Here is a 12,167-nt window from a genome sequence, read left to right as displayed (position 1 = left end):
CAACACAAGCAGTGAAGCATGTTTCATTGCTTTTGGAACGAGTGTTCCACCTCAGGCTGATGACTGATGCAGGACAGATGAGTGATAATAGCAAACAGACAATTGTCACCACTCCTTTCTTCAGAAAGTGCTACTGTACATACAAAGACACTGGCAGTGCCACATAAAGCACCTCTTAAACTTCCAGTTACACTACACTGGTTTTACACACAGAGACTTGTTTACTTGTCACAAGGATTACTGTACTCAGCTTATGTAAACATTTCTATAATGACTTCTGTGACTCTTGAGGAAAAGTTAACAATTATTTCACCCTGATGCTCCAAATGCTCCAGTGAACAACTAACAAATGCAAATTCAACAGTAAGACCCACATTCAGACATATCTGCTTGAATTGTCACAGTCCACACCTTGCCTGACTGTTAATCAAATACTTTTCTTACTTTTGTTTAATTAAAGCTGCAAATCTACACATTAATGACAATGCAATGCAATAGTACAAAAACTGTGCCACTATCAAAACACTGTACTTCTGGCTCTAATGTTTCGTTTATGACCCACCTTTTCTGAGTTTCCCAACTTCACTAAAATGCAATACTTAACCATTTGAGTACCCTTTAATTAACACTTCACCGAAGGATTAATTATGATAAATGAAAAGGAATACATGCAGGGATGGGACCTAATCAGGCAATCACTTCAGAGAAATCAACTCATCTGCCCAAAATGCATTTGGCTGTTGTTTCACCCCAACCCAAAGACAATCCTTTGAAGTCACTTCAAAAGCTAGAAGCTTGAAAAAAAAACCAAGCAAGGATCCTATTCACACACATGGGACATGACACCAAATGTCACCAATGACACATAAAAGACAAACAGTAGAAACACAATGTTCAGTTACTGGAAAATCTTTCAGTGAATTCCAGCACGTCATTTTTTTGTGCTTCCATAAATGTGCATTATAATTCTTTACCTTTGGTGTGAATACATTTTCCGTTGAGAACAAATACAAAGGCAAATAATGGTCTACATCAACACTTAGGACCAATATTTAGAAGCCCAATGAGACTATGACAAGTTAATTCTCACTTAGCGACATTGGCCATGAGTCAAAAGTGTAACAGCAGCATGGGTTGGAGGGTATTTATTGTCTGCTCATCACTAGGAAAAGTGGTTTGCCCCCTCTTGTTATGTGGGATGTTGTGTACAAATAGGCCATAAAGTAGATTTAACCACATGGTAAAAGTAATTGTCAGAAGGATTCTAGCTTTTTACCACAAGACATTTCCTGTATTTTAATGATAGCTCTCACAAGAAAACAGGAAAAAGTCACTTAAAGACACTAAAAACTCCCACAAAAACTCAGCTTTGCATAAAACATACACAAACAGCTGCAACGAAATGTCAAAAATCACCAGCGCTGCCAGCCCACACAAGCACAGCTGACATTTAAATACAGTCAGACTATTATTGTGCAGATTGCATTCTGCAGCGCCAAAGCATTCAGAAATTACACAATAAATTACCTGAGAGAAAAACAAGTATCCCACCTCTGTGGGAAGAGCAGAGATCATTATTTCAGCAATGACACACTGTTAAACCCAATTTTGCTCCAATTTTATGTCAGGACAAGCTGACAGAACTAAAAACTTTCTTCTGAATATGTTGATAAGGACATACCATCGACCCATGTCCTTATTTCAGAAGAATACCTGTGATAACAATTCTCCGTACAAAAAGCCACCATCTCCATTTTCCACTTTAAGTGTTTTTTTGCTGAGAATTTTTCAGTGTGATCTTCTTTCAAGATGTTGATGGGGCTAAATTGTCTGTCTTTCCTTTCCGGTTGTTTTAACTGTCAACTTCTTTGCCATTTTAAATGTTTTACCATCACATTTATATGAGAATTGACTCTCTTTAAAAAGCATGGCTAAGCTGTGTCTAGTCAGTTATTTAGTGTTTTAAGTTTAATGTTGTGACATGAGGAAATAAGTTCACTTCATAGCTGCAATATCATCAGGACAGAAAGCCACTAAATAAATAATACCATCTACAACTCTATCCCTCTCTTTTAGTTAAAAACTGCTGCTATGGAAACAGTCAACCAAAGCACTACCATGCTACACCCATGGCACCATGTGTGCACTCAGCACATTGCTGGCATGGCTTCCGATAATTCAGTAGATCCCCTGTCAATGAGCAGGGGAAGTGTCAAAGACATCAACGTATGTGGACAGAACAAAAACAACAGAAATAAGTTCTGAAGAGCATGAAGAGGGGACAGAGGGTAATGACATGGAGGAAGAATTGAGAGAAATAAATGTAAACAAAATGAAAGACATGCCCAGAGACAACCAGCCGTTCTGTTTCTCTCCATTTATACATGAGACAGGCTTGCTCTGTTTCAGCAAAATTAAGCTATTTGACTTGAGGATGACAATTACAGTTACCAAGCTGTCAAAACAAATTTTATTTCCCAGATACTTGCAAATTAAATTGGATCAGAATTACATTCCATGAAAAGGGAGAATTTGCAAAAGCAAAAACTAGCACAGATAGATGAAGCTATATCAAAATAAATGATAAACAAATTTGGCTTTGGAATCTAGATTAGTGCACAACAAACAGGAGATGTGAGGTTTTTATTAGGCTGTGCAACTACTGGAGTAGAAAATAAAAAATATTAAAGTATGTTTATTTATTAGGATAAAAAAAACAAAAACATGTAGTCTAAGGAAACATCACATACAAGGACAAGACAAACTCAACTAAACATTTCCTCATTCTATCCAGGAAAAGAAACCAGGTTCCATGATGCAGATTTCTATGACCCTTGAGCTGATGACATGAAGAAAGAGAAACAGAGGTGGTGGAAAAAAAATATGGACACACTTCAGCTGCAGACAGATACTGAGACCCGGAAAGCAGCAGCCAAGGAAGTCATTCCAACTCTCCTGTTGCCAAAATAAGAGCCGATAAGGTACTCATATAGGAGCTGTAAAGTTCTGACACTTTAGCCACTTCAATCCATGATAACCCCTGGTGAGCAGGCCTGCCAACACCAGCCTCCATACACGAACATGCACATGCACACACACTACACTCTGCCACTAATAACACTCTCCGATTGGGTTTCAGCATTACTGTGATGACCTGTAAGCTGATCCCCCCCATGTCAAAGTTGATCTTGAAATCGAATGTAAAAAAAAAAGGTGTCTAGTCAATGCATGTGGAGCTGGAGCTGACAGGGACATACAGTATGTAGGCTTGAAGAAGAAGAATCAGCCTTTATTTGTCATATGTTACAATGAAATTTGTCTTCATTTGAGCTTCATTGAGCTCCACAACTTGTGTCTGCATGTGGCATCAACAGGGTGTTGGCTCAGCAAAAACTCCATCTTTGAATGAATAATAAGAGTTTACAAAAGAGGTTTGGCCTCTGTGAAACCTCGAGTGCTTTCAAGGAGCGTCATTGAAACCTTAAATAGCAGCACAGTAGATGTTCTAGAGAGTGCCTGGGGCAACAGCTGAAATTGTTTCTCTTGTACAGTTGCAGTGGTGCAATAGTAATTGGATAATTAGGGTTTAAAACATATACATGTATAATCCTAACCTCCTACATACATTAGTATTTACACCAAAACAAAAACTTGACATGAATGAAGATCTTTTTGATATGTGTGAGATTTTATTCACCCAAAGTTGTTCAGATTTCTATAAATCCATATTTCCCAACAGGCCACATTGGCCCATCCTCTAGGAGTTTTTATTATTTCAATATTCATGACCACCTACCCTAATTGGCTGGAAATGTGGCCCCTAAGTTCACCCCAAGCCAATGGGAACACAGCCTGATGAATAATGCAAATTCTCTTACAGTGCATCTTTACCTCTGTAACAGCACCGCTGGTGATGTGTAGCACCAACACAAAGTCTGCCTCTAAATGGGAACAGGAAAAAGCTGCTGGTGCATGATTGAGAATTCAGCAGGATGTTCCAGAAAGATGGGATCTTGTCTAGGTTCTAGGTCTTGTCCTACCTCATTGTTTAATATTTTGAGAAATATGGTGATCTATGGATTCAGTAGGGAACATATTTACGTTTCTATATCAAACATCTTTACTTTGGACAAAAAATAGAAACATGTTAATGAATGAGCTCATTTATTTACTTGCAGAGACACAGATTTCCTGTTTAATCCTGCTTCCAGTCTTTATGTTAAACTAAGCCAACAGCTTCTTGGCTCGAGCCAAGAACTTAAGGCAAAGACATGGGAGTTGTATTCAGTCTGAGATCACATTAAAAAACAGAAACTAACGTACTGAAAAACACTGAATGCACTGATTAGAAAACAGACACTAGATTGTGCTTGTTTGATATTACTGGAAGACATTTTCTTCCGTGCTCAAGATGAGTGACCTACAGTAACCCACTTTCAATTCTGGAGCAATATTCTGATAAATTCATAAACCAATTTGGATGCATTGTAACTGTGCCATAAGCTTAGCTTTCCAAGTATTCCCAACTGTGCGAGTGCAATTAAGGCGGATTGTAACTTTTGAGATTTACACTATCTGTCTCAGATACTGAAGTTAAAATTAGGCTTCTTAAAAACAACTTACATAACTTTCTCAGTTGAAGTACACCATGGGAAATGATCTTAAGATTCTGTTTAGTAGTTATTTTAAATGAGGTGCATTAGTGAAGTCTAAGCCGAAAGGTTTTACATATGAAAATGTGGATTTTTGAAAATGTACCCTGAAAACAATTCAATATCTTCAATAAACATGAAATACTGCATTTCCAGCCAGCAGGTCTGAAGGACTATGGTTTATGATTTTTCTAGTGACCAGGGGTTTAGTTAACAAGCTTCTTTCTGGAAGCTTCTTCAGTCGCCTGCTTACTTAACTTGCCTTCCAAAGCCATATTACATTACCCCTGAGGACGTTCTTTACTGTGATTATGAAGCTGGTACTTTGATGGTATCTAGCTGTGCCTTGCATAATCACAGCAGAGGACATCCCCAAGTGCATTACTGCTCTATTTTACTAAGAAGAAGAATTAAGTATTATGCTTTTAAGTGTATATTCCAAAAACAACATGTATAAACCACTGATTCCATCACAAACCTGTGCAGAATTTGCACATATACACACACAAATTGGTGAACTATGCGTGTTGCACTGGCACATTATCATAGCGGCTTGGACAGACCTGCTTCACGCCTACGCAGCTGCTAACAAGGCAGATCCTTCATAACATAGCGAGGAAAAATGTAACCTGGTCCCTCCTCGTCTAGTGTGGAGAGATGGAGATAAAAGAAGAGAGAGGAGAGAAAATAAACAGGAGTAAGGGGAAAAGAAGGACAGAAAACAAAAGGCAGGAGAGAATAGAAGAGGTGCAGAGATGCAGAAAAGAGTCTGGGAGTGCTCAGTGACCAACTGCTGCAGATACAGGAGGTTATAAATGACTCGAAGAGACAAGAAGGTGTGTACCTGCGGTCAATGCCAGAGAAGAGAGGCTGACAGAAACGCACTTCCTGCCAATGTGTGAAATATAATTTCTACTGAGACACTTTCAATTCTAGAAATAATAATAAGAAAAAATCTCTCACTGCTAGTTTTGCTCCTCTGGCAGCCAGATATATTTGAGCCTTCCACAAAATCAGGAATAATTACTGAGCATTAACATACACAGTTTATTTAAACACCAATTGAATTCATCCTACTGTAGATAAATTATCTGTCAAGTTGCGTTTAGGTCAAAATGAAAAGAACACTGAATAAATGAATTGAAAGAAGTTGATATCAAGACAAACACAACAAGAGTGAGTTAAAGAAAGGAGAGAGATAAGGAAGTTATAAAGTGTAAAGAAAAAATACAGTTAGGACAGAAAATATGAAGAATGGAAAAGGCAGGAAAAGTAACATGTCAGAAATGAATGGTTGGACGAATGAAAAGGAAACAAACAGGAAATGGAAAACAATAAGATGGTGCCAGAAAGGAAAACAGAAAAGAGAAAATAGGTTTCTAGAAATGGAGCCTGTGCTGTGAACCTTCATTATGCTTTAATGTGTTTCTTTAAAAGATCAGTAGGTAAAAAAACTCCTTTTAATTAACTGTTCTTCACTAAATTAGTGGCTGAATTTGGCTCCGATTTGTTCAGGAAGAATTAAACCACTGTGGGAAAACCTACAGATACTTTTTAATTCAAATAGAACAGCAGACCTGTCAATGAGCAAATATATATCAAGGGTTATCAATTTATATATGTCTAGTTTTTCTGTATTGCTGTTGTTCATCATAGGTTTTATTGATGCGTCTATGATAGATGAAGAATACTATGTCTGATTTATTTTCTAAAACACTCAAAGTGGGAAAGTTGATTGCTGATTTAAAATGCCGATATATTGTTATTGGGTTCTGAATCAGATAAAATACAATAATTTAATATTAACAAATATGCAGACAATAAGCTGATCACTAGTCAGAACCACAGATGACACATTCATGGTATGACAAAGATGTGGCAGGTTTACAGATTATTCATACAGCAATATTTTTAGTTTTCTATAGTTTCAAATGTGATATGTGCAGAAAAAGCAGATGGTGCAATGTACCTACAGCCAAATGGTGGTGCTAATCATTCAGCCTTAGCTTAATGAATATTAACGATCAAGACCCATTCATTGAATCTGAAGGGCACTCAGTATAGTCACTCAGCTGACTGACGAGCTCTGCAGAGGAATTTAATTCAGTAAAATAAATAAATAACCGCTTCACTATCTGTCTTCTGAAGCTCTGGGGCTGAGTGAAGCACTCAAGCCGAGAGGTTGACAGCACTGATCTTAGGTCTGTCTCAACCTCAAGAACTGTGGGGTCACAGGTGAGAAGGTAAAAGTTAAAGGCAAGAGTTTGAATACGCACATAGAGTGTACGGGATTAGCAAAGTTCACAGAACTACTTAGACACACCACAAAGTTACAAGTTGTTCCAGACTCTGTGCACGTCCACACAGGTGTAATCAGCCAAAATAAGGGAAAACAATTATGTTAAGCTTTTATTTATTCAGGAAGTCACATTGACATCAATGTCTGTTTTGTCTCGGAGCAAATTACATATACACAAAATCAAAACAAGACGAGTCAGTCACAAAACAATCACCAACACACACACACACAGATGCTAATTAAAACAATCACATATATCATTAAAGTATCAGGAAGCAAAACTTCCTGAGAGGAAAATGTGCTTGTAACTTTAATGTTACATGTTGTTTAGTAATTAATCCCAGTAGCAGTGGGGTAGAAAGTTCTGTCTAATGGCTTTTACTTAGCATAGAGGATAGCTCCTTTTAAACTTTAGTTATGTGTGAGTCATTCATGAATCTGTTGTCCAGTCCCTGTTCTGAGGCCGTTTATTTATGAATGATTAATTTTGTTTGAGCACTTGTAAAATGAACTTAATTTATATTTGGAGTTCAAAACAGATTCCAATTAATTTAAGAAGTCTGAAAGTCACAAACAGCAGACTGTAACCTAAAGAAGATGACAAAAAAACGTTCTAAGACTGATCCTTGTCGAAGACTTCGGTCGTTGTTTGGAGGGTTAATTTAAAACCATCAGCAACACTCTAATTTTGCATAAGTAAGCTTTAAAAACAAAGTACGTTATGTAGAAAAATGCTTTTATTGGTGGTATTACCAGCCTTAAACAGATCTAAATAGGGCATTAAGATGTGGTCGTGCGTTGAAACACATTATATATCATCCACAGAAGCTGTGTCTATACTTCTTTACTACGACATAAATAAGTCTTTTTAATGTTGCTGCTGTCTTTTCATGTCTCCCTTGTATCTCCTTGTATTGTAACCCCTTCTAACCTTCCACAATGGGTATGTTACCTTTCATACAGAATGGCAAAGTGGCATATTGGTGCATTAAACCCACCTTGATTGTGTAAAAGCGACTGCATACACCGTCAGGGTGTTCTGATCTTGACCCTTCGAATTCAAGAGTAACAAGTGTCAAATGTTCCATTGTACTATAAAACCTCTACAAAGGAATGGATTTAGTTTTGCTTTCACCAAATGTATTCTGCAAACAGTGACAAACACATCGTTGCTTTTTCAGTTACAGCTTTTTCTGTCCAAACTGTTTTAATAGGCACATTCCCTCTAAACAAAGCAAGCTGACTGTGCAAAGGTTCCTAACAAGTCCTTTAAGCAACACTTTGCTTAAGGTTTTCATCTTGTTCATCTTAGATTTAGATTTTAGTAAGAAAAGGTGAATTTTCAGTCAAGCCACAAGAAGTGTTTATGCAAAATTCACCTGTCTTATTGACCTACATGGTAAAATGGGGCAGCAACACAAACGGCTCACATGTCTTGTAACTGAGACCCTAGAGAGTTTCCCTCTATTGTGGTGAAAGTTTGGTGTCTGGTTTAGCCACTGGCAGAACATCTTTGTCTAAACAAAGCCCTTAGAGTGCAATATAAACTGTCTCCTAAACAAGCGTGAGTAAGCACTGTGACTTGTTTATTCCAGAGGGACCTGCACTCACCAGGTCTCTTAAAGCGATAAAGGATCACAAGCTGGCAAACGACAGTAAACATCAGTGTGTCGAGAGCAGTTAACCGACACTCACATTATGATGTCAGGGTTTTTGAGTTGATATGTTAGAGGGAAAAACTCTCACTGACATCACGAACAACAGGAACTAAACTTCTGTAAAAAGTAATGTTATGTTTCAGGCATATGATGTTTCCAAAGTCACTGTCAAACACAAGGTCAGCCAACAATATAGCAGACACTGTACCACAAAAACAGCTCAGAGCATTTAGAAAAGCATTTTATGTGGATACATCTCAAATCAGATGGATAGTCCATGTAGCCCAAAGGATTTCAGAACAAATCAATTTTTTTTTCATCTAAACTAACTCAGCTAAGATTGTATGTGTGGATGGGGCTGCAGAGAAGTACAGTAACAAACTCAGTCACTCACTGTTCTTGCAGGATGAAATCCATGTTCTCCGGAGAAATCTGTCCGGTCACAGGATGGCGAAACGCTGTGGTCCTGTGGTTATGACTGAAGTGACAGAGGGAGGAAAGAGAAGAGACAAAATTAGCAACCTCGGCTGCACTGTAAACATGGTGAAGGCATCGCTGTGGATTTTCACCCCCACTGTGTTCACGCGTACGACACACACAAGCCGATCATTCCCCACAGGAGTAGCAGGTTTGGAAGCTCTGTCAGCCTCTCCACCCTGATGGCCCTTCGCCCCTGACTTTCCCAGCCCTGTGTAGAATGTGAGGGCTGACTGCGGGATCACCACCCACTCACCCCACCCAACTCATCCAATACAGCGTGTGTGGACCAAAGTGTGCGGCTCAGCACAAAATGCTGGACAGTGTAGGCCTGGGCCTCCATCAGTTATAGACTCATTCAGTCCGTCATTCTAAGCCTCAACCAGTGTGTAAAAGGATTTTACTGGGTAAACAACACGGGGTGGCATAGAGCCACTCTGTGACTGTGTGTGTGTGTGTGTGTGTGTGTGTGTGTGTGTGTGTGTGTGTGTTTTAAGAGAATTACTCTCCAAATCCAAAGACAGCTTGAATGCTTCGCAGCGGTGAGCTGATAATGACTGCTGTGGTGTATTGATGTTTAAACCAGTTTTAACATCTTTGAAGTGAATCAACAATATTGGACAAAATTTGTTTCTTATCTCTAAAAACACGACAACGTTACTCCTGCAAAACAAGCGGCACAGAATTTGGAGAGGACAGCAGGCAAGCTTGAAACGGGGTGATACTTTATCCACTATGGTTTAATTTAATATCATCATGCTAGGGTACTGATTGTTTAATCACCTTTTCTCATGCATCATTATCAGGCGCACATCTTGATGTTTAGGACTATTGTTTGGACAAAACATGAAAGGAACTAACCAATAATTGATTGATGGCACAGATAAGAGATTAATTAGTAGTAAAAACAACTTGTCCTAAAATATAAAGACAGATTTACAAGTTCTGTAAACAAGCTGCTGACATAATATGCCAAGTGAAGTCTTCTGACAATTCAGTAAATATATAACCTTTAGATATTGGCACACAGTCTAACGTATTCACACTCAGTCCATTTACATGCACTCAAGTAACCAGGTTACAATCTGCTATCTGGAGAAAGCTGATTTCTTAAGTGTCATTTAAATGAGAAACTTGGTTACTGTAATCGGGGTAGATTAGAGAAACCTGATCTCCTGGAGAACACTGATTACTCTGCTATGTAAACTCATAACCAGGATTCTAATCGGCTTCCTGCAAGAGTGCATGTGCATAACCAAGGCTGCAGACACTCACCACTCTACTACTATCAGCTCAGAGGAGCAGCTGGATGAAAAGAGAGATCAATACACTGAGCAACGTGATCGTGTTTTTAAATCAAGTCCACCTGAAATTAAAATAAAACTGAGATCAACACAAAGTTCCCAGTAGGTGTCTAAATGTCACATTTACCGTGCATTCATTAATTCACACAGTTTGCACTGTATATAGAATCTCTGTGACTGTCTGTCACTGTGTCTCTCACAGTGCTGTCAGTCACCTCCCTGACACATGTATTAAAAAAGAGAGAGAGAAAGGAAAAAGTGATCAGTAAACATCTCTTCTGTCTCCATACAGCTAAAATCTGTGAATCATTCTTCCAAAATCAGCCCAGGGAAGAGGAGAAATTACTCTTTTGCAGCTTGTATACTCAGATTTTCCAGTAAACGCACTGACTGTCATGAATTTTATTTGCAGATTCAACAGGGCATCACAAACATCACATAACAATACCTTTGGTGCTGCACGCATCTTGCAGCTGAATCACTAGTGAAACAAAACAACTAATTCTGGGAAAGGTTCTTGCCCCCTAATATGCCCCAGTAGAGCTGTTTTGTAGTCAGTCAGCCAACAGAAACACATTACTGAGGAACAAGGTGCACATTGAGTAAACACACCTCATGCATGTAAAGGTTCAGAACACTTTCACATCTCGTACAACAATCAATACACAGTAACACGGTTTTTCATTCACTAGCAGCTCACATTACTCATGCTGTACCGATTCTTCTCTGTTCTAGCAAAGGATCAAATCCTGCAGGGCTAAAAGGTTCCTGAGGAGACCTAATGACACGGTAGCACATAAGACTTAAAATGCCATTATTAGCTCACAGCATCAATACCTGAACACAACTTTCCACATGAAACCTGTCTTATTTAAATGTCCTGGCATCTTCCCATCAGCTCATACTTGTGTCCGCTATAGCTCTGCCACCACCAATAAGGATAGCACTCATGATGACGACAATGTCTTAACCAATTTGCATTTTAAAAAGAGAAATGTAAAAATCTTGTAGATTTTATGTCAATGTCCTGCTCTGCTTTCAAAATCCTGTCATGATATGTTACTGCATTAATATCAATTCGCTAATCTTCATGGAAAAGCCTGAAAACGGGGTTTAAACTAGCACTGAGTGTAACACATCTCACAATTCACATTTTAACTAACTTGGTGACTATACGGGGGATATATTTCATTCTAAGGGGCTATTTTCCTCCATTTTCTGGCTGCACAGTGAAGATATCCTAAAATGCTGCAGGCCGTGCATTCAGCTGTCAGGTACTGAGCAAAAAGAACGAGCACATCCGGTGCAAAAGGCAAAGAATTTATAGGTTTCTGAAGTCCATGCGAATCACCTAGAGAAGACTGTCCTCATATTTACATATGAATGTTTGACAGCTGGCCATAAGAAATCTCTACAGAGTGAAAAGTAAAGAAGGGTGTTGAGGACCATGAAGAAATTTTGTTCCCAATCCACAAGGAATAGGTGCAGCACAGTACTGAATATGATGTTAGTCATGCTAAAATGTGTTTACAGGACAAAACACCCAGTAGTTCAGATAGTAGCATCCCTCAGGGGAATGTTCTCACAGTTTCAACATAACGAGAACCGAAAAGTCGGAAAAGCTTTAAAAATTAAAAATTCTCTGAACAAGGCAGAATTATAATCGATCAGTTGTAGCATGAAAAGGAAAACAGATGGTCCCGACAGGCCTCAGAGCCATGAGTTATGACTGAGACCCTCTCCTCACAGAGCCACGACAAATTCAAGAGCAGATGCT

At 38.7% G+C, this 12,167-nt stretch overlaps 1 protein-coding gene across 1 annotated transcript in view; it reads right to left on the bottom strand.

Moving 5' to 3' along the window:
- LOC113166143 (pleckstrin homology domain-containing family A member 7-like) overlaps positions 1-12,167 on the bottom strand; it is a 103,150-nt gene that overhangs the window by 38,062 nt on the left and 52,921 nt on the right. The window contains 1 exon segment of the mRNA XM_026366107.1: positions 9,004-9,087. Coding sequence (XP_026221892.1) covers positions 9,004-9,087 — 84 coding nt within the window.

Source organism: Anabas testudineus, chromosome 6, assembly GCF_900324465.2.
Source record: "Anabas testudineus chromosome 6, fAnaTes1.2, whole genome shotgun sequence".
Classification (NCBI taxonomy): domain Eukaryota; kingdom Metazoa; phylum Chordata; class Actinopteri; order Anabantiformes; family Anabantidae; genus Anabas; species Anabas testudineus.
Note: the sequence above shows the minus strand (reverse complement) of the source record. Positions and strands in the feature narration are given on the sequence as shown.